Consider the following 26430-nt stretch of genomic DNA (forward strand, 5'->3'; position numbering starts at 1 on the left):
TAGAAAGCTAAGAAAGGGAATTTCAACAGGGAGAAATGGAAGGTACTGCACTTAGGGTGAAAAAATGAAATGCATAGATATAGGATGGAGGACACCTGGCTTAACAAGATTACATGCGAAGGGGATCTGGGAGTCCTAGTAGACCACAAGTTAAACAATGTGTCAACAGTGCAATGTGGCAGCTCAAAAGGTCAATGCAATTCTAGGCTCCATCAATAGAAGTATCATGTCTGGATCAAGGGAAATAATAGTGCCACTTTATTCTGCTTTGGAATATTGTGTCCAGTTCTGGGCACCACAATTCAAAAGGGATGTTGAGAAGTTGGAGCGTGTCCAAAGGAGAGTGACTAAAATGGTGAAGGGTCTGGAAACCATGTCCTATGAGAAACAACTTAGGGAGCTGGGGGTGTTTAGCCTGGAGAAGAGAAGGTTAACAGGTGATATGATAGCCCTGTTTAACTATTTGAAGGGATGCCATATTGAGGAGGGAGCAAGCTTGTTTTCTGCTGTTCCAGAGAACAGGACCCAGAGCAATGAACTCTAACTGTAGGAAAAGAGATTCCACCTCAACATTAGGAGGACCTTCCTGACAGTAAGGACTGTTCGACAGTGGAAAACATTCCCTCTGAGATTGTGGTGGAGTCTCTCTCCTTGGAGGTCTTTAAGCAGATGCTGGATGACCATCTGTCAATTGGGATGCTTTGATTGAGAGTTCCTGCATGGCAGAATGGGGTTGGACTGGATGGCCCTTGGGGTCTCTTCCAACTCTAGGATTCTATGGTAATAGTAGCTTTAACTCTCCCCCTCTGCAGTTTCTGTTTATGTAATTGAATGATATAGGTAAATCCTTTGTTTTCATTTATGGGAACATTTCGCCAGGTGGTTTTTTCTCCTTTTTAAAAATGAAATCCAAGGCTGACCTATTTAATGACGTAACCAGGAAATCCTGTCTGAAAATGATCAACTGTGCAATTGTTGACATATCTGCATGCGAACGCTCATGTTCTGCCTGTACAGCAATGAACTCCAGCGAAACCAGAAGCCACACCTTGTCTCTTTCAATAGCTCTACCCAAAGCTTTGTCCTTGGCGTTTTTGTCCAAGCTGCAGCTTGGAAAGAGGTTGAGATATCTGACTAAACTCATCATCTCGGTGCAGGGATGTGTGTGTGCTTCATCCTTAAATGATGGATGCATTCCCAGTCACATGCCTTGATGTTGCCATTTTAGATAAGGGACACCATTCGATTGTGCCGTTGTATTTGATGGGACTCAATCATCCACAGATTTGGGTATCCACAGCAAATAATAAGGGCCCACTGTATGTTAATCCCGTTCCAATATAGATTTAAATGTTCCTTTCAAATGTTGCATGGCATGACACACCGAAGCCAGGAAGAGGACCATTGTGTCACTTTGGTTTGCGCTGCAGTTGCTGGACTTGCCCAAGAAGAAAAGAACGATTCCATGTGAGCCCTAGCTAGCAAGGAAGGGCTCTTAGGCCGCATTCATGCCATGCGGCTGTTTTACTACAAACTCAACCACATTTCGGCAATGAAGGAGAACACTTTTGGCCTAAAGCAAGAGCGTTCCTAGAAAAGGCGGGAGCCAGGTGCGAGGCAGACTCAACTCAGTTTGAGTAAGAGATGGGAATGGTTCCCACAGTTGCCCTGTGCTGCGCACTGACAGCCTAGGGATAGGGTTGCCATGTCCCCCTTTTAGCCGGGATTTGCACGGTTTTTGGGCTTAGGGAATGTCCCCGCACGGTTTTCAAGAGACGTCCCGGAAGCCGGTCATCTGGAGCCCCTCTCTGTCCATCCGTCGCTCGCTGGCCAGGCTCCTCAGAAGAAGGTGCAGCAGGGAAGGAGAGGCAGAGAGAGAGAGAGAGAGAGGCCAGCCTCCTTCCCTACGCAGAACGCTTCCCCTTTGACTGCCCCAAGTTCTTCTTCATCCCCTTCTTCTTGACGAAGGGAAGGGAAGGGGGGCTGAGCAGAGGCAGAGGGTGCGGGTTTTATGACTTGGCTGTTGTGTTGTATACACACACACACACACACACACACACACACACACACGAGCCAGCGAGAGTCCTCAGACTAGAATTCCCATCACCCCCAACTCACATGGCCATTGCCTTGGAGGGCTAAAGCATTCTGGGAATTTCCAGAAAGGGGCTTGAGGGGGCCAAGGGCGCAGACAGGCTGCAGGGAGACCTCCCCCCAACCTCTGTATAGTCTGGGGATTATGGGATGTGCCCCCCCACATGCTGTGCCTTGTGAGGATGATGGGAAGTGTCCTCCAAGACCGGCTAAGATCTTAGCCTGGTGCTCTTTGGCGATGAAGCCACAGGAGGGCACCTGAGAGAGAGAGAGAGAGAGAGAGAGTGGGAGGAAGGGGAGCCTCCGTCAGGGGACGCTTCAGGACAACAGGGAAAGGGGTGGCGCCCTTAGCGAGTGCAGCGACTGAGTTTGGGACTACAACTCCCATCACCCCAACTGTCAGAAAGCTCTTAGGCTGAAGTGGTATGGAATTATGAGATTTGCAGTGTGTGACACATTTATCCTTCTCTGTCAGAGGGAGCTCTGGTTCTAGGGCAAACGACAACTCCCTCGCCCCAAGCCAGGGCAGTCGAAGGAGCCTCCAAGTGGCTTATTGTTGGTGCACTCTGAGGGAAGAGAGGGGAGGGTCTTCTTCCCGCGCTTTTCCCCCCTCGGCGCCTCATTCGGGCGCAACCCCCGCCCCTTCCCCTCGCGGAGGGAGGCGGTGAAGGGGGCGGGGCATCTGGTCGGTGGGAGGGGCAAGGGGCGGGGCGAGGGCTGTTCCCTCTCCGCTCTCCCTCCCTCCGCTACCTGGTACTTCCGGCGCAGAGCGGAGCCAGCGCGCCTTCGCTGAGGGGAGCCTTCGCTGAGGGGAGCTTTCTGCCCGCCATGGCGGTGGACGCGAGGCGGCTCCAAGGCCTCAGCCTTCACCAGCTCCACGAGCTGCTCGACGACGAGGAGCAGCTCCAGAACATGGCCCTCGAGTTGGAGGAGGTAAGGCTCTCCCCCTTGGCTCCTATTGTTCCTTGTGGGTTGCGAGCTAAGGCTGGTGACTCCACACGGGAGACTTAACCCGCTTGGACTCTTTTCAAGGCTCCGCTCTGGACCCCACAACAAACTCCAACTCCCAGAATTCCAGAGCCTTTGAGCCTTGAAAAGAGTCCAAGCGGGCTAAACTCAAAGCTATCGCCCTGGGAGTTGGTTGGAGAGAGCTTGCACCCCTTTGAGACCGACTGAAAGGAAGGAATTCGGTCCCAAACCCACTGGAGGAATCCTCCATGTTGAGAGCGCTCGAAGTGCCCTGGCTCAGGGCTGGGCACTACAGATCCCAGCATCCCCTAGCACTGAGCTCAACCAGTCTCCAAGGGGCTCCTCGAGCTCTCTCCGTACTTCGGCCCCAAAGTGGAAACCATCCCCTTTGAGACCCCTTCGACGACGGCCCTGGCTCAGGGCTAGGGCACTCTGGGAGTTGTAGTTTAGCGTGGCCAGCATCCATAGGTTATTTGTGGGTTTTTCGGACTAGAAGAGTTTCTTCCTGACATTTCACCAGCATCTGTGGCTGGCATCTTCAGAGAATGCATATTGAGGAGGGAACAGGACCCGGGTGGATGGAAGCTACAGGAAAAGAGATTAATCTAAGTATCAGGAAGACCTTCCTGACAGTAAGAGCTGTCTGACAGTGGAACACACTCCCTTGGAGTGTAGTAAAGTCTCTTTCCTTGGAGGTCTTTGAACAGAGGCTGGATGGCTATGGTCCTGTGGCCCTTCCATTCTAGACCCAGCTCTTTTTCCCTTGATGGTCCAAAACATATTCCAGCTTGAGAGCACTTGTGAACTGCCCTGGCTGAGTGCTACAAAATCCTGGGTGTTGCAGTTTATTCTGACCCCAGCGCTCTCTCTGACAGAGAAGGCTCAGGGTCTCACAAAACTAGTTTCCAGAATCACCTTGCATTGAGCCAGGGCAGTTGAAGCGGTCTCAACAGAAAGATTGGGGAGCTGTGTGCTCAGTCGAAGATGCCAGTGTGCCAGTCCATGCCAAGGGAGCCCACAGTCAGAGATGGTGTGAATGTCAGTTTCGAATCGTGGCGGTGTGTGGGTAGGTGAGGAAGAGAAGCAAAGACTTCGAAGCCTCCTACACAGGCAGTTTCAGAGGACATGGAAACCAAAAAATAACACCGAGGGCTGCCTGTCTCTGGGTTTAGTCATCCTGTTCAGCTTAGAGCAGACGCTTGGACAAACATGCTCCTTCTTTGCCTTTCCTGGGCCTGACACACCCTGAGCCAAACTTCAAAAAGGAGAGCTGACCCGGATCTGTGCTTCACGTCCTGTTGAACAAGATCGGTTTTGAAGAGAGGAGACACCCATTCTGTAGTGCGTTTGGTGAAAGGGGCACTCCCTTAAAAGGAAGGACATCTGGTAACTCAGTTCCAAGAGGGGAGCTGGGATTCATTGGCTGCATCCACACTGGAAAGAGAACCAGATTTGGAAGTGTTTGAATGGTCCTGGCTCCCTGCTCTGGCGTTCTGGGCCTTGTAGAGCGGAGCTCTGGGGCCACAACAAACTACAAGGCCCAGAACGCCAGAGCAGGGAGCCAGGACCATTCAAACACTTCCAAATCTGGTTCTCTTTCCAGTGTTTTTCCTCCCCTTGTTAACTTCAGCTTGCTTCAGTGACAAATGGACTTTCTGCCCCCTCTTAAAACCTACAGCTTCATCACCTGACTTGCCCCAGTTTTGTGTCTCTTCCCAGTATCACCGTAGTGAAGGGAAGCCTTGTGAAAGGTAAAGGTGGGCCTTCTCCTTCCCTTTTAGTTTGACCACCCTTTTCTTTTCCTGTCTTCCCCAGGCGCAGAAGCGGTCAGTCGCTCCCCAATCGCTTTGGGAGTTCACTGCGCAGGCAGATAATCTGCGAGCATTTCTTCTGTGCATTTCCTGGTGTCTTGAACCATAAAAGTATGAAGGAAGTTATGTAAATCTATAAGCTTAGTTTTTAAACGAATTTCCTTGTCATTTCTTTGAAAATGAAACAAGGGCCCCTTTCTTTCGCCCCTCCCAAGTTAGCAAATGTAAGCTTTGCTAATATACCAAATCCGCACCTTTCAGACTTGCGACTTCTCACCTTCCCAGTGTTTTTCTACTGTTCTGAGAATCGTAAAAGTAGTGCCAACATTTGCTTCCCACTCACTTCTGAATTACTTGGGTTTCTGGGTTATAATGCAGCTGCTGGTGGAATAAAGGACTTCTGAGTCCTTTGAAATCTCGGTTGCTCGGCTGTGTGGTCTTTTGTTGTCTAGGATTCATAAAGAGAGGACGGATCCTTGGTTTCTAGCCATTCCTTAGTAACAGTCCAATACAGAACCAAAAAGCTGGCCTGTTAACAGGGGGAGTGCCTAGGCTACAGGTCTGAAAAGCGATTGTGCCGAGCTGAAGGAATCATAATTTGTGGCTACAATGGTATCAGACTTACTGATAATACTCCTGTTGTTTTCAAGGTTGTAAGGAAACATTGCAGTAGAATGTAGCTAGGGTTTATCATTCTCAGTTCATTTAAAAAGTCAGCAAGAATCCAAAAGTTTGAGCGACACCTTGCCTTCTTGCTGCTTTTATATAGAGATCTGTGAAGAGTGACATGTGTCCTGATGCTCCACATGTTCCTCTGTGCCATATGTTCATGTTTTGTATACTCAGTTTTGAAATATATACTAACAGAAAACTCAGTTCTCTCAATGGTGGTTCTTATATAGCCAAAATGGCATCATCCCTGGACAGCATAGAAGCCAAGGTTTTGCAAAACTGACTGGGCAACCCAATAGAGAGTGAGCATGCTCAGTGGCCACAGAAGGTTGAAGGGGGGGAGATTGGGGGAGTGCATGGGGGGGGGGTACCCTGGAAAAGCATATTGCTCCTCCTCCCACTTGACATCCGAAGTATCAGATGGACTGTTAGGCTTTCTGCATGTTAGGTCTGTAGGTTAATGACAGAACACATGTGTTGCTTTTTCACAATTTCCAGTTCAGTCCCCAGCATCTTTAGGAGGGTTAGGAAAAGACCAACTGAAATTGTTAAGGGTGTGTGTTATTGGAGACACTATTGAGTTGTAAGGCTGCTTCTCGTGTGTTTAGTGAAATATTACTGGTTGTGTGTATATATAATGAACCTGATCTTGATCTTTTTTTACCTTTTGTGGCTTAGCAGGGTTACTGAGATGGCCTTTAAAGTTCCTGTAGCACTGAGTGAGTTTTCACTAAATGGTTGTGTGCAACATGAAATCAGTGGTGTATACTTCATGCATAATCTTTTTCTGAAGCCAGACGGGTGGAAACAGAATTCAAAGCTTTGCCTGGAGGTGTTTGCATTAGGAGACTTTCTGTTGTCAAATTGTTCCCCGTTCTTTCAGAAGCACTCCTCCAAACCTTTCTTCAGTTGGAAGGTTTATAGTTGTCTGAAATATTCAGACCTGTACTTAGACCCAGATCCCGAAAGCAATAAATTGCTGCATTATTGAGTGCTTGAGTAGTGGCTGCTGGAAAATACTACTCCTGCTGTTAACAATAATGATTCTGTAAGTTCTAGAAGAGGGAATATTCATAATTTTATCTGACCCTCCCAACTCCTTTGTTGCTCCAGAAACTGTTACGTGTCTTGAGCAAAACCCTGGGAGCGATGATATTGTTACAGAACTATAGACTTTACAGTAAAACAATTAAAATTGTGGTCTGTGTTATGTGAGGTCAAGGTGCAAGAAATTTTGCCCCCAGATGATTCAGGAGATTGGAGTGGTCATCAGGTTTTTATAGACCATCTTTTGTCTTCTCACAAACTGCTTTAAAAAAAAGCGGGGGGGGGGGAACCTAATAGATACTCAGATTCCTTGGCTCCATAGTACTGTTCTCCAACTCCACTATGAATGTGGTCATGTTCTCTTTTGCCAACATGAAATTAGGTTTTAAGGCTACTAATTAAGCCTGTCTATAACTACAGACTGGTTTTCTCTTCTCTCTTGTGGTTAGCCAATTAGGAAAAGCCTATATCTAACAAATAGAAACTTCTCTCCTGTCTCCCAGATCTCTTACGGTACGGCGTTCAGGTGAGATTTTCCTGGAATGGGCCATTCAGTGGGAATTGGCAGGAATGAGGGTATTGTAGTGGCGTATTCTTCTGCGTCTTTGCATTCGTTTTATGAACCTGGCATTAGTCTACAAAAGTTTTTGAACACTCTGCTAGCCTCTGAGGTACTGTAGGGTTTTGTGCTTATATATAATAATATATAATATTATTTTATTATTATTTCTTTATGTGATTTGTTGTCACGGACGTATGTAGCTTCTATGTTTTATTTGGAATTTTAAGAGAAAGAGGGAGGGCTAGGAGATTAGGGAATATTTTATTGTTTTTGTACTTACTATATTGGCTTGTTGTTACCTGCTTTGAAAGTGAGAGGCCGGATATAAATAAATAAATAAATAAATATTATTTGTGGTTTGCTATAAGAAAATTAATGTGCACAGAAGTCCTCTAAACAGAGAGAGTATGAAATGGGTGTTTCTAGGGAAAGAAGTGAGTTGGACACTCATGATGCATTACAAAATGGCATTTCGCCAGCATCTGTGGCTGGCATCTTCAGAGAATGCTTGCCTGGAAAAAGCTGGGTATATATACAGTCCGTCCTCGCCTTACGCGGGGGATCCGTTCCGGATCCCTCCGCGTAAGGCGAATTCCGCCTATGCTCGAGCCCCATTGGAAACAATGGGGCTCGTGCGTGGCGGCGCGGGCACACGCCCATTCAATTGAATGGGACACGCCGCCCCTTCCACCCCGCGCACGCGCGGCGGCTTGAGCATGTGTGCTCAAGGCCGCGTATGGCGCGCCCGCATATGGCGCGGGCACACTGTATACTGTGTGAGCCTGGGAATGCAGGAGAGATGCTGGTGAAACGTCAGGAAGAAACTCTTCTAGAACATGGCCACAGCCCAAAAAACCCACAAAAAACTATGGATGCCAGCCATGAAAGCCTTCGACTTCACATTACAAAATGAGTTTGTTTGGCTGTGTTGTGACCTCATCCAAAAACAGCGAGGAAGATAATGTTGAAAACAAACTGCACAAGTCCATATGTATATAGAAACCCACAGTTTAAGGTGATGGGGGTTATATCCAAGGTTTTATTTATTATTATGTGTAAGTATGTCATCTAAATTTCCAGCTTTAGTACTGGGAGAGTAGGATTTCTGAAAAACCAAAACTAATATGGAACAGTTGCAATCCCAGCAAAGAAATTTAGAGTTTTTGTGAATCCCTTTCAAAAAGGGCAAATGGAAATGCTGACGGAAATCTTTGCTGCCGCATCTGCCAAAGCGCGATGATGATGCTTATAACTAGATTTGCCAGACTGTGGTGAGCATTTGGGATTATTCTTATTTTGGATATCTCATTTCAGGAGATATTTGTAGTTCTCCCCTTAATTGTACCCTTAGTGTTGACAAAGCTGGCACATTCTGAATGTGAGTAACTCTTTTTGCAGTTATCTGGTAATTTGTGGTAAGAAAACTGCTATTTTATTAACATCAGTTCTCCCTTTCTCTACTCTCCCTTCAAAACCCCAAAGAAAGTAAATGCTCTCAGGATATTGGAAGGCCAGAGCTCCATATGGCAGCCGCTAGTTATTTAATAAGGTTATTACTTAATCATATCGTACAGTGAAATTACCCAGACTCCCAGTCTGCCCTTAGATAAAACTAGGCTTGCTATCTAAGTACATTAAAACTCTTTGAATCACTATGGTTTCCAGGAGGAAAGGAGAGCCAGTGTTCTTAATGTGTTTGACTTTTTGTTAGAGAGTTCTGAAGCAAACCAGAATGTGCGCATGTCAGCTGGTGTTCCATCTTCCCCCTGAGAAAGGAAAGGGAATGTTGCAATATCCCCAGTTGGACTTTGAACACACAGTTTTGTTTTGTTTTTATTTTATTGTCCATCAGTTCCCACTGATATATAACTAGCACTTGGAATGCATTAACGCCAGCAGCAAAATTGTACATCGCCGCCATTGAGCGGATGGCTGACACCTCTTACATACATTATTGGTGTAGATTATTAGCTTTTGTTTTTATCTGTCTTTGTTTATTTGGCTTGTTCTCATTAGGTACAGTAGTTCAGTTTGAGTTTTGCAGGGTTGGGTTGTGTGGTTGTTGTTGACTGTCAAGGCAGCTTTGACTTGTGGCAGTGCTATGAATGAGAGACTTCCAAGAGCACTAGTCATCAACATGCTCAGGTCTTGCAAACACAGGCTAGCTATGGCTTCTTCCTTCCATCTGTAATGCGGTCTTCCTCTTGTACAATGTACTGAACATCATCTTTGTCTTATGATGTGTCCAAAGTACACATGTGGGTTTTTCAGGGTATATGGCCATGTTCCAGAAGAGTTTATTCCTGACGTTTTGCCAGCATCTCTGGCAGGCATCTTCAGTTTTGGTTTATTCATTTTGCCTTCTAGTGAAAGTTCAGACTTGGTTTGCTCTTGAACCCAATTATTGTCTTTTTGGTGGTTCATGGTATTCGCAAAACCGTTCTCCATCACTGCAATTTAAACAAGTTGATTTTCTCCCTGTCACTTTTCTTTACTGTCCAGCTTTCACAAATATACATAAACACTGGTTGTTCCTATTTTTGATAAAGTACTGTTCATTTTGTGTCTTGCAACTAGTTTTTAGACACCACAACAATCATTATTAGGGGACATTGGGCTTATTTCCCTGACATGGAGGCATACTCTTGTAAGGTTGAGCCTACGGACCTTACCACACAGGGCACAGAAGTAGGGTCAGTTCGCATTGGTCAATGCGTATTCACGTCATATCGCATCGTTCATTCACACCTGGACGGCCTTCCGAATCGAGGTTTTGTGAATTGGCCAATGTGTATTCAGGCAAAGTGAGGCAAGTGCAGATTGGATAACCACACCAACCCAATACAATGTGTATTGGCCGATGCGCATTGGCAGCTTTGCGCATGCTCTGTGGGGCGCTGAACGGGGGCAACATTTTTAACTTCCGGGGGTGAAGAATGAGGTCACTGTTTAGCGCGTAATATCGCGAGAATTGCTGCCTTTAGCCGCTTACGAAAGGGGTATGCACCATCTGTATATGTGTGTGTGTGTATGTGTGTGTATGTATATGCACAACATAAATACATACATACTTATATATATATACATACTTATATATAAAAGTGAGATGCCTTTTATGTGTACACACACATTTGTCTGTATGAGTGTTTATATATATATATGCACAGACAGACAGATATACACACATATACACATAGTGGTACAGCCAAAAGTGTGATGCCTTTTTTATGTGTACACACACATTTGTCTGTGTGAGTGTTTATATATATATATATATATATATATATATATATATATATATACACACACACACACACACACATATATATATACACACACACACACAAACACATATATATACAAAAACACACTTGTCACAGCTAAAAGTGTGATGCCGTATTTCTATGTGTACACACACATCTGTCTGCTTGAGTGTTTATATATGTGTGTGTGTGTGTGTGTGTACACATACATACACACACACACACACACATATATATATACACACACACACACACACACACACACACACACAAACTGTGGAGCAGCCGAAAGTGTAATGCTGCATGTATATGCTTACACACACATCTTTGTGTGTGTGTGAGTATATATATATATATATACACACATATACATATACATCCCCCCCCCCCCCAAAAAAAAGGTTTCTGCTTTATCTCGTTCAGTGGAAAAATCGCTCCCCAGCCCCGGCGGTTGTCCTGAAAAGGGAAAGGGCCAACGGAAGGAGATGGGGGAAATTCCAGCACAGCATCATGGGAAATTTGTAACCCGGTGGTCTTCAGGAGAACCAGCGGATTGGATGTACACACCAGCCAAAGCAGCAGAGGTTTTACACTGGCCATCAGTACGGATCCCGTGAATCCAATAATTTTGCGCACTCGCAAAATGGAGGCACCGGCTGCCTTCAGTTTGGAACCCAGCCGCATTGGCCAAAGCGTATTCACGTTATATCACATTGGTCAATACGTATTCTGAGCTCACAGGTGTGGAACACCAATGCAATATAATGCAAATACGCATCGGCCAATGCGAACTGACCCTACTTCCGCGCTCAAAAAATCCCTGTGTGGTAAGGTCCTACCTCATTTGTACCATGCATTCCCATTATAATAACAATAATAATAATATGTTTTATTTATAGACCGCTATTCCGCAATGATCATAGCGGTGTACAGTAAAAATCATAATGCAATACAAAATACAAGGTGACAAAGGAGGGAGAAGTCTCGTCCTTCAGGCAGTCCCTGATGTTGCTGGGTCTGCCTGATCGCTCCCTCTGAGGCCAAGATGACAGTTGAGGAGGGAGGGGCCTCTTCCTTCAGGCAGTCCCTGATGTTGCTGGGTCTGCCTGATCGCTCCATTGAATTCAAAGATATAGCCATGTTAGTCTGTAGAATCAGTATGTAGAGAGATCTTGTAGCACCCTTGAGACTCTCTGAAAGAAGTTGGCAGCATGAGCTTTCATAGACTTCAGTCTACTTCCTCAGATACATTTAGTCATGCATCCGAGGAAGTAAATGAAGTCTACAAAAGCTCATGCTGCCAACGTCTTTCTTTCTACAAGATCTCTCTACACACTTCTTATTGAATTATTCTTTTTGTTGGACTATGCGACGTGGCCTGTAGTTTCTGATTTGTCTAGACTCCCAGCTGCTGCTTTTGACATGCTTAATCTTTCCCTCTGAGTCATGAAGTTATATAAATATAGTTATCAAAGCTTCAGTACAAAATTAATGGGACCATAAATGAGAGAAGCATTCCCTCTTTTGTCTCAAAGGTTAGAAGAAGTTTGGTTATGAGAGTATTTGCGTGTTGCTCTGAAATCCTTTTCTTTATAGTAGATGTTCTAAATAGTCTAGCCATTCTGTGGACATTCACAGCAGGTGGGATTCTTTAACTTGTTCAAAATCAAAGATTTTGGCCTCGACGGAAAAAAATCCATGTCCTCTTCTCCTCCCCATGACTTTTTTTTTTTGCCTTGTGAATACACACAACTGAACTTGTTAAATAAAGAATTGAAAAAGTTAAAGATCTTGTAAAATCTTGAATCGCATTCTTTAGAAAGACGGGTTTTGACTGTCTTCCTGACTATATACCGATATTTAGGTCTTACTCCACATCTGAGGATCTCAGGTTGTCATACAAAAAATACCATTGGCATACTCAGAGTTCTCCATAGACTCTCATGTTATGGTTAGTTGTGGCTCAGTATACTCTGGATAGTTTATGTGACAAAATGAGAATACCCTTTCTTCAGAGGTTTTGTTTGTGAGAAGGGAGAAGCAAGTAGTGCTCTCTGCGTACTTTAATAAAGTCCCCCCCCCCCTTGTAACTTTCTTTATTGACTTGTATTCATTCTGTTGTAGCTGGCCTACAGGGATACATACCTGTTGTCTTGTGGTTTAGACTTGTCTAGCTTAGTGGCTAGGAGGGTGCTATTTAAAGTCTCAAGTTCAGAACTTACTTTGCAATGAATTCCTCGGGTGCCAGTCATATCTCAGACTTCCTTCTTAAGGGAAATATTTCCCCAGGGCTGGGTGGATGTGCTTCAATCCCATTTTTTACTGCCTCTAAGCCACTCTTGGCCCTCTAAGCCTTCCCCCAGTGTTTTATTGGATGACAAATCCCCTGAAAAATAGCAAACACACCAAAAACATACAAACAATTATTGCTCTTGGAGGCTTCCAAATTAAGTTTCCTTAGACAACCCCCACCCCCTAAACTACCAGCAAAATAGGCCTGGCAAACTTGGAAGTTGTAAGCAGAACTGGCTTTTGATTTTAACATCTGACCTAGAAGCAGAGAAGGTTCAGGACTGCAGGCACACGACCCAAACACAGTCGTCTTACTAAAATCTGGGTGAGAACAAGCTGAGCCAGTATCCAAAAAGTTACAAAGAACATCAGCATCCAGAGATCTGCAGGGCACTCTCAGCTCTGTTAATGGGAGTGTTCAGGACTCAGTGATAAGGAAAAGACTAAGAGTAGTGTTCATGTGAGAATAGCCAGGACAAAACCATTTCTCTCTGGAAAAAAGGTTGCTGAATAGAACATCAGGTCATTCATTGTTCTTTATCCAAGATAATGGGGTTAAATTAAGATCTAGTAAAAATGGGTTGGAAATAGATGACAGCCCTAAAGGAGTCACAGACGTGTCCTTACCACTGTATATTTGCTAGCCTTAAATAAGTCATGTGTGTTGCCAGCATTGAGAATGGGGCATTTATTTTCTCTGACAGAAATATTTAGGTTGATAACGCTATCTTGGCTTTTTGTCTGAAGTTAGTAGAAGATAGATTATGGTTGGCACATAATGTAAAAGATAGCTCTGGGTATATACACATGTGTGAGTGATGTGCTCCAAATATAAAAGTAAGTGGCACTGATGGAAGGAATTAAGATGACATAGTTTCAGTACACAACTGCAGTGGGTCACATGAAGGTAATTTACTCTAGAGATCATAGGCACGCGTCTTTCTTCAAGAGGATAATGTGTGTCATAGCAGGTAGAAGTGTGTATCTGTAGTGTATTAGGAATAGGTTAGAAGAAGGTTAGAAGATCCCAGGAAGACCCACTCAGTGTTCTGGTGGTAAGCTGCAAGTTAAAAGATCCCAAGTGAACCTAGTAAGTGATATAAGAAGAACCTGCCTTGATCAGACAAAGGGTCCATCTGTTTGGCTCCCTATTTCCAACAGCAGTCAGGCATATGCTTCCAGGAGTTGCCAGCTGCCTGTCTCAAGTCTTCCATTAGTTGTTATCCTATCTTCCAGGAGGCCTGCCAACAGTACTGGACTAGCAGGTGCTTGGTCCGAGTCATTACAGATTGAGTGTCCCTTATCTGAAATGCTTGGAACTAGACATGTTCAGGATTTCAGACTTTTTCCCCCAGATTTTGGAATATTTACATACACACAAAGAGAGATATTGGAGGTGGAATTCATTTATGACTCATATACCTTATACGTGTAACTTGAATGTAATTATATAGATAATATTTTTAACAATGTTGTGCACGCAACAAGGTTTGTGTACACTGAACCATCAGCAAAGGTGTCACTGTCTCAGCCATCCATGTGGACTATTTTGGATTTTGGACTCCTTTGGATTTCAGAATGTTGGATAAAGGATAATCAACATATAATGATTATAATACGCCTTTTAATATCTTGGTTATAGTGTTGCCATATGGTGTATGTTTAAAGAAAGTATTAAATAAGTATTGTCTACTTATTCCTGCAAAGTAGGCAGAGGACCAAGGTTGGGAAAATCTGGTTTTGCTGTTCCACTTGGGAATAGCAATGCGTAATATTTATAACCGAATTTGCTTATTTTCTTCTCTCCCTAGTCTTTTTTTTAAATTATGCTTATTATGTAAGCCATTCTTTTAAACCAGTCTCCCCATATCTGGTCCCCATCTATGTGTAGGACTACAACCCCTGTAGTTGCACAGCTGGTGTAGCTGTGGGAGTTGTATTCTAATACATCTGGTGGATGCTGGGTTGTGGGGAGCTGGATTTCATTCATACAGCATGAATGATGGGAAGAAATGGTATGCAACAGTGTACATTGTAGGAGGGAAGCATGTATTAATGAAGAAAGAAATCTAGTCTCTTATGAGAACAGTGTTTGTACACACTAACTTTTGCATGCAATAAAGACCTCTTTATCAGATTTGTATAAGCAAGGAAACGGGGTCTTGTTCTCCCTATCCCATTAGGGGAAACAGTATCCTCCTGTTCAGTCTTGCTGAATAACTGAGTTCAGATCTTACAATTTCCCCTTTGATCTACAAAACTTATTATGAGGTTGCATGCGAGATGCTGCCAAGCCAGCTTTCTCTCTAGGGTTTGGTATCTTCTGAAAATTGCATTCCCTCTTCCAATAGATTAAAATGGCAGATCTGTCTTTTGAGAACGAATGATTGGACCTTCACATTTAGGCCTGCTGGTGAGAGCCATTGCCTGTCTCCTTCCTCCTGATAAAAACATGTGTGAGTCCACTTCTTTTCAGTGGAACTTGTGCAGGAATACTACCTAGTGGCTTGTAGATCATCTTTATCTTACTCTGTGGCTTTTAGTGGTATCTGCCTCCTGGCTTCTCATCATCTCATGATAGAGTCATCTCTGGAATGTTGCTTTTAAAGGCCTCTTCATATTTAAAGGACTTATTCTGACTAACATACTCTTTTCCCAGTTAATGGCAGAGGGAGTACTGAAGCTGTGGCAAACAAATTGAAAGCTATAGTCTGCACGTGAGCAGGAACTTTGTCCCAGATTTCTGAAACAGACTGGCTTTCTTGTCCACACCAGCTTGTGACATGTTTCAGAGCTGGTCTATATGGATGTGCAGTCTAATAAAGGTGACACTGAAGGGAAAAGAAGGTGGGAGGGAAGAAGACTACAAAAATGGTTCTCAAAGTAAGAGGTTTTTATAATGTGCACCTGGAAAAGGAGCTATTTGGGCAACCGAGAAGGCCAAATTGCAGTTGACCCTCTCAGCCGAGACCCACTATTCTTCTCTTGCTGCAGTCTGCTGCATTGTCTACTAGTGAGCGAAGATCCAAATGGTGCTTACTGTACTGTTTGCTCAGCAATGGGAATCTTAGAAATGCTTTAACATCTGTATTGGACTCTGTTTAACTCTCTGTCTCTTTCTTTTACAGGCCCAAAATGTTCAGCTCAGCAAGGACATAACTCTTGCCAGCAACCGTAGCCTGGCAGAAGGCAATCTCTTATACCAGCCAAAGCTGGATGCTCTAAAATCTGCATTGACACAAAAGTACCAGGAGCTCCGGGTTCTCTTTGAAGCATATCAGATTAAAAAAACCAAGCTAGGTAATGTTTCTCTGATGGTGACAAATTCTTCTGTGTTTTCCCCCCTGTCTTCCTCTCTGAAATATATGGCAGAATGGATATTTAACATAGCTGTAATTAACACATGTTCTAGATTCTTAGATGGTGTGAATCAGAAATGAGGTCTTTGTGTGAGGTACATTTTAATCCTTGCTTCAAAATAAGTGCATAGAATTCTGTTATACTATGGATATTAACTTAGATGTGCAGTGTTTATTGGTACTTTCTTTAGTGCAATCTAAGCACTGATGTCAACATAACTACATATTGCACTAGTGTTGGTATCTTATATTCTTAAATTATCCCATAATTTTATTTTAAAAAAATATTGGACACCTGAAGTGTTATTTAACATTTCTGCTTTGAGTCATAGTTTTTGCTTCTTTGTTCCATTTACAGACAGACAATCCAGTAATGCTTCTTTGGAAACTCTTCTAGCACTTCTTCAAACAGAAGGGGCTAAGATTGAAGAAGATACTGAAGTAAGTAGATGAAGCTTATTGAATGGAATTGGCTAACTCTGGTTTACCTTCTTACCTTTTTCATTACAGTCTGTCAGGACTTTGCACTTCTACTAAAACATTGACTTTTAAATGAATAAATAATGTTGAATTGACTCATAACCTTTTCAGCAAATTAATATTTTGGGCTCACAAAATCAAATTTGGCTTGCCTGCATGTACTTGTCATCACAAAAACAATTGCTGATCTGGATTTAATTGGCGCACAGCTTCTGCGTAAGCTGGAAGCCGCATATAGTGCACCCGCGTATGGTGCGGGCACACTGTATTTCAGCAGTCACTGTTATGCATGTATAAATAAATAAATAAATAGTTATAAGCATTTATACAATGTCTGATGAAGATTCAGATTAGAGAGGTGAGGGAGCAATGGGGTTGGAGCTTTGTCCCATTCAGCATCAGGCTTTTACCAAGGCTAGGTATATCTCAAAAGCATTCAGATACTAATATTAATGTCCATGGAGAAATAGAAGAAAACAGAAGAGAAGAGGGCAAAATTAAAGGGATGAGGTCTTTGTGTGAGGTACATTTTAATCCTTGCTTCAAAATAAGTGCATAGAATTCCGTTATACTATGAATATTAACTTAGATGTGCAGTTTTTGTTGTCTCCATACATTGGGAGCAGATTATGATTTAGATCACACAATCTCTTACTGAGTCCGCTTTAAGATCTTGTACCCTCCACTTGCTCTAATGGATGTTCGTCATTCCTATTCTTTTTGCTTTCTCCTGGGAGAATTGTTTCCTCTCACCCTCAAAATATACCTCACAATTTATTACCAGTTCCCAGTCTTGAAGTGAAGAAGAACTGCATAAAATATCCCCAACTTTTTGTCTGTCTTCTTTGTTGAAGCAGCTTACTTAAAGCATCTGTTTGCCATGATCACCTGTTAGAAGTCTTGACTTTCTGCTTACTGTGAATTTGGTAGCTGCCTGCAGAGTTCCCTGATAGTACTTCCCTAGTTAGCACAGTGTATTGGCTATGAATTACTTGGCTAGCAATTTGGAAAATTATGTCATGGGACATTTCTGTCACTAGTAGACAATAAAGCACCAGCCTAACCCTGCTATCTAGATGAATAGAAAAGTAATTGTAGGCTTTTCGGTGTATATTCCCTTAAAAAAAACTGGCGACATATCCTGTCTATGTTTCAGAGGAGGTAAGCATAGGAAAAGAAAAGCCCACAGGTTAGAAGATCAACATTTTTTAAAAAATATATTACCTATCTGGTTCAGTCCCTGATAACATCTGTTAAATTATCTTGGATGGAGATGAGATCCATACCTGCTAGAAATCTTGGAACACAGGTACCAATTATAGTGGGCCCTACTGAGCTGTATCCTGGCTTCCTAAATATAGCATCCGACTTGGCAACAAACATCGTTAACTGTGCTGCTGCAAAGTACACAGATGCTTCTTTCTGTCTGTCTCACTCCAAAACAGAGCAGTATGAAACAAAGGGATAAATAGAACCTCATGTTAGAATGAGTTTCATACTTTCAGGAAATGTCCCTTCCTAATGGTTCGTGCATTCTTTGCAACAGATCATGGCTGAGAAATTTCTGGATGGGGAAGTTCCATTGGACACCTTCATTGACGAATATCAAAACCAAAGAAAGCTGGCTCACTTACGGCGTGTAAAAATTGAAAAACTCCAAGAGATGGTGCTGAAGGGACCCAAACCGCCTCTGGTGCTGCCTCAGTCAAGAGCTGCAGAGATACCTCCTGTACTTCAGACTTCAGAAGCAAATACCCCTCCTTCTGTCGTGCCTCGTCGCAATCCACCCCCACCACCTCCAGCATCAGCAGTCCCAGCAGGTCGCTTTCCGACTCCATTTACAGCTGCAATGAACGCGGGACCAGCCATTCCCATTTCAAGTGCTCTGTACCTTCCGCACCCTCCGCTTCCTCCGCGAACAGGAATTCCACCTCCAAATCAAATGCCGCAGCCAGGATACCCAACTCCATTTGCACAACAGTACCCACCAGCACTGCCCCAAAGACCACCACCTCGTCTCCCACCAAACCCTGGCTTTATCCTGCAGTGAAGATGCCACCGTGGCCTGACTCGTGTATATCGGTGCTGACCTTTTTATTCCTTCACTCCCAGAAACAACCTAGGTAGTGGCAAATCTCCAGTGCTATGTGCATAAGAGTACAATAAATTTAGGCTGAGAACTGGGTTGTCAATGTTTTTTGCAAAAGTCACCATGTTTTTCCCCTTTTCTTTAAAAAAAATGGCATCTACATAACACTTTGAATCAGTAATGGGACAATTGAATCATGAAGTGATGAAATACTTCCATCATAAGAGGGGACTTGCTTTACTCTTAGGAGATTTTAGGCAATGTGGAATGCTTGCCATTCCCCAGGGATCTGTTTTCCTTTTTCTACTTGATTTGGGCATGGGAGAAAGCAAACAAATTCTGCAGAAGAATCCCTATTCTGTTTGAATGGTAACTATTCATATGCATTCTGACTACAAAAGCGCAGTGAAACAGGCCAGTCAACAATAGTGCTGACCAGATGTTTAATTTTTGTAGTTTAGAATTTATACTGCCTGGTGGGATTAAATCTTTTTCTATGCTAATGTAAATCCCATTCATTTCACTAGGTAAGTGGTTCCTTGAACTGTCTTTTAAAGTATGTGCATGTCCTCCAGAAAGCCTCAGGATTTAAAAATCTCTTTTTTTTTTGTATTCTCCAGATTCTCCCACCATGACACAAATTTAGTGTTTTCTGGTTTAGCCTATGGCTTTCCCCCCCTTCTAATTTGGCTAGCTAGTTTCTTTAGTATATATTCCCTTTATTTTCATTTTAATCAAAAGCCACCTCCCTCAGTTGAGAAACTCAAACCTGCTTTGTGGGAATGCACTCACTGATCCCCTCTTTTTCCAAAACTTTCCCCCCTGAAGCTGAACACCTGCTTCCTTTACAGGTCTTGCAGCAGTGACTGCTCTTCTGTATATAAGAAATGGGGAATACACAGCCCTTAGATAGGGCTGGAATGCAAGTCCCATCATTGCTAACCATTGATTAGGACTAATAGGAATTGTACCTATTAAAAAAGCAAATGGGAGGACATAAATCAACCAATGAAGTGAGAAGAAAATAGGGATAAATACATTATCATAACTACCCAGTGTATTAATTACTGTCTGTAGGTTTGAGAAGGCACCAATAGTGCCAATTGTGCTTACGCCAGTGATGACAACATTTCAGAAGGACAGCTCATTTTGTCCCAAATTGTGAATTGCTTAAAATGGAATGCCAGGGTAAAATGCACCATTTTCTGTCTTTAATAGTCTCTAGCAGGATTGCCTTGTAAGCTATTGAATAATGTAGGTCTTGAATTTCGGCCTCTCATGTAAAGGTTTCCTTTGGCACTGTTGCATTTAAGTGGATTATGATACGGTGTTTGGACAGTGTTGGATTTAAATGGATTAGGATGCTGCGTTCAGGAACTGTTACGTTCAGAGTACTGTGTTTTGGATGTTAGCCATATGTGCCCTTCTGAAAGCCAGGCATTCTGAAAGATGGTCAGATCACTGATTTTTTATTTTGATTGAATTTTTAAAACTTTCTCATTTGAATGACAAGAGCATAGAATTCTTACCTTGCATTCTGAGGTTGTGAATACAGTTTTCAAATCTGTCACTGTCCTCCCCCCCCCCTTGCTTTATTTTTTTAGCTGGTTAGGATACTGAGCCTTTGGGAATTCTAGGCATGATCTCTACTGAAATAGATGACCTAAACATAGGTGTGGTATTCATGTAAAGAAAAAATGTGTGTTGTAGCCATAGGTTGGTCTGCACCCAGTTTAAGTAGTAGTGGTGCTTCCACATCTGAGGTTGTGTCTTGAGTACTAAATGAGAGAGTTGATTAGATTCCTGATTTATGGCGGGCAAGTAGCCTTCAGGATTATTTGCAACATTGGTTTGTTAAGGTGCATCTCTTAAAACATAATGGGCAAAGAAATTATCGTATGCATCTTGAATGTGAAGATAATGGATCATGGTGAAATGTAAGCAACAGCAGGCAACCACCTTAAATCCATGTAGCTGCCCTGTGTTTATGAAGAGGAGGGAAAATAGGTGAGGTTTTAACAACAGGTGTATTTCTCACACTTGCAAATATACAAATGTGATACTGTTGGAATAATGCATCAATTATCAGCCTGCATGGGGTTTTTTTTTAGCAAAGTGTCAAGCTCTTAATGCATTATGTCACTTAACTTACCTTTAAACAACAGTTGGTAGTTGCTAATCTATTCATGTGTTCTACAGTTTCCTTTTATGCTCTGCTTTTTACTTCACTACTTCCCTCCTACTTGTAACTAAAGCTTTTTTTTGTGATGACAGAAGGTAAGCTTTTGCCAATTTGTGACTCAGTTCAGCCTCAAAGAACTTACATTGTGTCACATTTATATTTAATCTCTGCCTTTTGATAAACTGAAAAACTGACTTAAGAGCAAGATGCAAACCACTTCATCTGGATGCCTCTTTCTTCAAGCCATAATCTTCTACTGAATGACGGAAAGTGAAAACTTGGACAAAACTCTTTGACAAATCAGGCTCAATGTGCATCTATGCACATCCGTGAACTGCCACTTTCCTCTTGGAGGCCGGTCACATTTTCCTTGGCGCATGAGATCCTCCCATTCATATACAGGACTGTGAGGTGAACTTTGCCAAGGAACGTCAGGTGGTGGGCTCCTGCTATATGAACTAATTCGCACTGCGTACAGATGGACAGTTGTGAAAACCTACCTAGATTCAGGGAAAAACTACTTTTTCAAAAAGAAAAACATCTCCAGTCAAGTCAAAAATGTGTCAGTGCTTAGTGCATAGCAGATGATTATTTTTTCTTTTAAAAATGACTAGTGTGTGCCAGTATTTGCTCAGTAGTGTATATCCATTTCATTCTGGTGTGAAGTAAGCTTGGCCTCTGGATTTTCTGTGCTTCTGATCGTATGCCAGTTGTGAACATCCTTAGGTCATGGCTTGTGAAGCAGCTTTTGAGAATGCTGTTCCTCCAGGAGGCTGTAATATCTTCCTCCTAATTGTTCTTGAAAAGATGCTACTCCTATGACTCCTCAAAGACACTGAGATGACCTCTGTGAATCACTCCTGTCTAAAGAGATGTGTGGCTGAGTGATTAAGATACAGAATTTCCCCACAGCCAGAGCTATAAAATGAAGCTTCAGGAATGTTTTTTTCTTCTTCAGTCACTTGTGTATATAGGTGGCGCAGATGAGTGCTGGAAGCTCAGTCACTGGGGAGCCCTGAAGCCAAACGGGTTACTCATTCAGCATGAGAAGGCGTCATCCTATCTCTTAAAAAACCAGAACGCAGGATGAGTTCAAAGCTCATCTTTCCATCCCTTAAGTGGCAGGCAGCCTTTCTTGGTGCTTTCGCTTTCCTGCTGCCCCCCAAATTAGAAACAACACGGATCCCAATTTTGGTTTTCTGCTCTTTTCATTGAGAAAAAGACATTTCCTCTTCTTGTAAGGTTTGTTGTTGTCCCCCCAAAACACTTGCCCTGTTGAACTAGTTCAACACTGCTGAACTATCACCTTTTTCACAAGAAGAACAGTCAGCAAGCATTGGGGCATGTCTCATCCTCACAAAATTTCCGTAAGTTAGACAGGTTTAAAGCTACTCAAGATAGCATTAGCCTTACCCTGGAATTTCATGTCGGTTACCAGCATAAAAGCACTAAGAGGCACACAAGAGACGTCACAAGCCTATTTCTGAATTTCACAATACCATTTATTACTTTCCGGGGTACTGAGGTCACCTGTTCTCCTGAAGAAATTGCTCAACAGTGTTAATGCTGTTTTAAATTGGGAAATTTCTGAACTGCTCAGGGATACATCGTGCAGAAGACAATTACATTACAACCAGCTGAACCGATGCCATTTTTCTACCCAGAAGCAATGCGCCATGGCAGACAAGGAGCTGATGTGTGCCTTAGGATCACAGTTTTGTGACTTGGGGGGGGGGGGGAAGGATCCCTGTCTGACCAGCCTATCGGTTATTCAACTCTGTTTCTGGGGACTCCTCAGGCTGGAAGATTTGGAGCAGAATATGAGGCAATCTTTGTTGCTTGCAGCGAGAAGTGTATATCTCTGGCGGACAACTGTTTTTCCTTGATAATTGGGATCTAGAGGTTGCCAATTGCTACCACTGCTGGGAACTGGATTCAAACTGCTGGGAAAGGATAGTTAATGTTTTCCTGGAAATGCTTAAATCTTTGTAACTGTTTAAATTGTCTGGGGGAAGCATCTTCACTCTTTACGCTTGTTGGAAGCCTAAACCTGTATACAACATACACATATGTATGAGCACTGTGGCAAGATAGATGCCTTCCACAGTTGTTGGAGGAGGGTTGAATCTAAATGGAGCTGACCAGTCAGCCCCTGTGAGCAACTTGCCTGTTGTTGAGTGACCAGAGTAAATGCTTATGGTGTTTCTTTCCAGCAGAAGAAAGATGCAGGAGGAGTTGCTGCAGACCGATGAATGTGAGTTGCTTACCTGTTACCATTGCTCTCCTGTCCCAGTCCTGTCTGATTTCCTTCTGTTGAAGAGGAACAGCACAAGAGTTTCCATTGGGGCAGTGACCAGGGTGAGCAATCCAGAAGGGTGAGGGGCTTGTTGGAGGGCTGCTGGGTCTGTAGGTCACCCCCTGAGTAAGAGAGGTAGGGACTCGATGGCAGTGGGTTAGAAGCAGAGAATAATCTTTTCTTAAGACACTCATTCATTATGATTTTACTACCTGGAATGATTTTGTTGTTGTTGTTGTAAACTAACAGTAGACATTAAATTGTTATAAGTGGTGTTATAGCATAGAGCGAAGCTATTTTAGTGTCCAGTATGGGGTGTTACTGTTTCTTCTATTGCAGGAAGGAGCTTGGTTTTTTAGTTTCCCCCCGTACATATATAGAAATCTTTCTGTCACTTGTTGTTTCTTCCCACCCCCTTTTTTATTTTATGTTTTTATTTTTGACTGTTAGTAGAAAGTGACTTCTAAGTCTCCAGTATAAAACCCAGGAGGAATTGCCACTCAAGACACATCTGTTGAAGGACCAGAGCAATGTTTGGGAGCTGTTTTGATACTAAGAGAGCCTCTTCCTTCTGCCATTACTCAAGGTTTGCCATGGGAAATGCAGTTGGGAATCCTCTCAGTTCTTACTTGTCAAAGTGGCACAAGAGTTCTGCAGAGATAGACTGCTCTCAAAACAGGGAAACTAGTAAAAAAAAGAGCCTCTTAGCAACTTTAAACTAACAGAACTTAGTTATTTAGGCTTTTGGCAAGTTAGCTGAGGTTCTGCCATAATTTAGGATACAAGATAATGTTTTCTGCCTGCTTCTTGGTATTAGTTTGTTCAAACTAAAAGTGCAGTTGCAACAGTGTGTGTGTATTACCCAGGTTGCCTTTTCCCTCCTCTTTGGCAGATAGTTGATGTTAAAGTGTTGAGGCTTACTCTTTGAAACTCACTGGCTTTTGACAAGAAGTACTCTTCAGCCTTGGGTTTAGGTTATTCATCACGTATGTCTCCAGGACATTTGATATTGCCTGTTGGTCCATAACCCAGACACTCCACTGCTAGTTGCCATTGTGCATGGTATTGCAGGGTCTTCCTAGCTAACATTCCCAGTAAAATACCATGTAGTGCATTGAATTCTATGCATTGACACATGGCAGCATTGGATCTGTATTGTTTCTATTAGTTTGATTGCTTAATAGTTTCTCCGTGATGTTAGGTACTTTGAATGTTGTTTTTGGTGGTCAGTGTAGAACTGTATATATTGATACTTGCAAGAGTGGCTCTGAAACGGTTAATGTAACCACTTGGCAATAGAGAAACCTGCATAGCTTCTGGTTTTCTAGACCACATTTCACTCTAGTTATATCGGAGGAAACTGTGGCTGCCCATCTTGACATTAGTCTTTGGAAAGACACAGCCTCTTTTGAAACATCTGAGTTTTGGAGATACCCACTTGGGGCTTAAACCAAATCACAAGGCTCTTCGCCAGACCTTTTGACCTAATCTAGAACATTTCCCTGTATTCTTATCTTACCTAGTGATTGTTTCATAGGGGACATTTGCGTTCTGGAATATGATCCATTTGTTCCCTATAAAAAGTAAAGTTTGAAGGGAGGAAGGCAGAAGTTCTGATTGTCCACTATTGCTTTCTTTTGGAAGATGAGGTATTAGTGGTCAGATGTACTCAGCAGAGCATTGTAAAATGCTGTAGTATCAAATTGTATTTGCCATTAAATCTCCCAGTAGTGAACTACAAACACATTAGTTTCCTTTATTTGTCCAGCTCCAGCTGGACCCTACCTTTGGAGTCATAGTGGCCAACTGCAGAGGGATGGAGGTGTTGAATCCCACCTGTGTTTTGCATCTTCTTCAGCAAATGAAGGTAACCAACCATTCCACTAGAGAGCCAGCTTCATTTGCTTCTCATTCCATTAACGCTCCTCTTAGTCAAAGCTGTAGAGCAGCTCCCTGGGTTAACTTGCTTACTTTCACTGGACACAATGGATTAGATAGGTATATCTCGGCTGAGGTGGTTTTGGACAAGTGGGTATCAGAGCAACTGGATCCCTAACAGATGCAGGGACAGGGACCATTTCTGCCCTCCTTTTAAGTGGGCACAGAGTGTGGATAAATCTAGTTCCTTGGTAGCTCCTTCTTGTAGTCTGAGAAAGAAAAGGTGGTTACTTTCCACAAAGGCCCATTCTAGACCACTGAGGGGACATCCAGGCCCAGGTGCTATCAGGTCGAACATTGTTCTGGTCTTCTTGGTAGACTCTTTGTGATCTTTTTGCGTGTCCAGCTAAGCCGTTTGCTCAGTGGGTTGCTGCTTTTTAAAAAACCAGTGTTCTTGCCTGAGTGTGACCTCTTGTCTTCTGTGACTATAGAAAGAATGGGAGAAAGGGCTAGGGTTTCTGTTCTTGGTCATGTCATGGCCCTGTCTGACTTGGGTGGCAGTGCAAGTTAATTATTCCTGGATGCCTCCTTGGCAGCCTAGAATGGATTTTCATAGTAGCTAACTATTCCTTGACCTTTTTGTATGAAGATTTGCAAATATGTGTTTTCTGTGCATGGTGTTTTTAAAAGCCATTAAGACACCCATACATACTTCTTTGAAGTGAAGGAAGCCATGTTTCCCTCACAGGGTTTTCTGGGAAGGAAATAGAGCCTCTTTTTAAAATACTGCCGTTTTAATTGTCTTTTCTAAAAGCATAGAGAGAGGTTTGTGGTAAAGCAGAGTTACCCAATATACTTGGTTGACATTATCCATAGCCTGTTTGTTTGTTTGTACCTTGGGGGGAATGGGTTTTGCTGCCTTAGAGGGAGCTACCAGCAGATGTGCAGGAAGATTTTTCAGGGTGGGGGGGAGAGATAATATTCTGTAGGTTATAGTATGAAAGTGGACCCATATTTGTTGGAACATGGAGTAGGTAACTTCAGTTCTAGTTAAAGAGGATGTCCGTGTGTGTTTAACCTCAGAACAACCTTCTGGACATAGAAAAAAAAACACTAGATTTCTAGCAAAATTACTCTTCTTTCTGAAAGTAGAACTATTCCTAATGTAACAAGATTTGTAAAAGTTTCCTTTGTATATTGTACAACCGATGAGAATGTGCTTTAAAAGCAAGCTTCAGCGTCGAAAGCTGTTCACTTTCTTTGACACATTGGCTGTTTTTATAAAATAATGACTCCAGAAATGCAGCGATTACTCATTAAAAAAAAATTCTAAATTTTGTACAAATGTTTGTCTCTGACTTCATGACTCGACAAGGGGTGTGTGTGTTTAAATATATATATATATATTTAACCCCTATGCTTTTATTACTGCTAGA

The 26430-nt window shown here is 42.9% G+C and overlaps 1 protein-coding gene across 1 annotated transcript; it reads left to right on the forward strand.

Annotated features, from left to right (window-relative positions):
• Positions 1-2893: 2893 nt before the first annotated feature.
• LOC149281146 (vacuolar protein sorting-associated protein 37B-like) lies at positions 2894-26339 on the forward strand. Its single transcript, XM_089499699.1, has 4 exons — positions 2894-3027; positions 15839-16010; positions 16428-16510; positions 18096-26339. Exons 1-4 carry the CDS (start codon positions 2923-2925, stop codon positions 18597-18599), a joined length of 864 nt encoding a protein of 287 aa, XP_089355825.1. The 5' UTR covers positions 2894-2922; the 3' UTR covers positions 18600-26339.
• The last annotated feature ends 91 nt before the right edge of the window (positions 26340-26430 follow it).

The sequence above is a fragment of the Sceloporus occidentalis genome, unplaced genomic scaffold, assembly GCF_023333645.1.
Source record: "Sceloporus occidentalis isolate IW3139 unplaced genomic scaffold, rSceOcc1.0.p SCAF_138, whole genome shotgun sequence".
Taxonomy (NCBI): domain Eukaryota; kingdom Metazoa; phylum Chordata; class Lepidosauria; order Squamata; family Phrynosomatidae; genus Sceloporus; species Sceloporus occidentalis.

What these genes read in the sequence shown, in the direction of transcription:
- LOC149281146 (XM_089499699.1), top strand. Translation starts at nt 2,923, where the DNA reads ATGGCGGTGGACGCGAGGCGGCTCCAAGGCCTCAGCCTTCACCAGCTC. An exon ending in TGGCCCTCGAGTTGGAGGAG is followed by an intron (nt 3,028 to 15,838) that starts GTAAGGCTCTCC and finishes TTTCTTTTACAG; the next exon opens with GCCCAAAATGTTCAGCTCAG. An exon ending in AGATTGAAGAAGATACTGAA is followed by an intron (nt 16,511 to 18,095) that starts GTAAGTAGATGA and finishes TCTTTGCAACAG; the next exon opens with ATCATGGCTGAGAAATTTCT.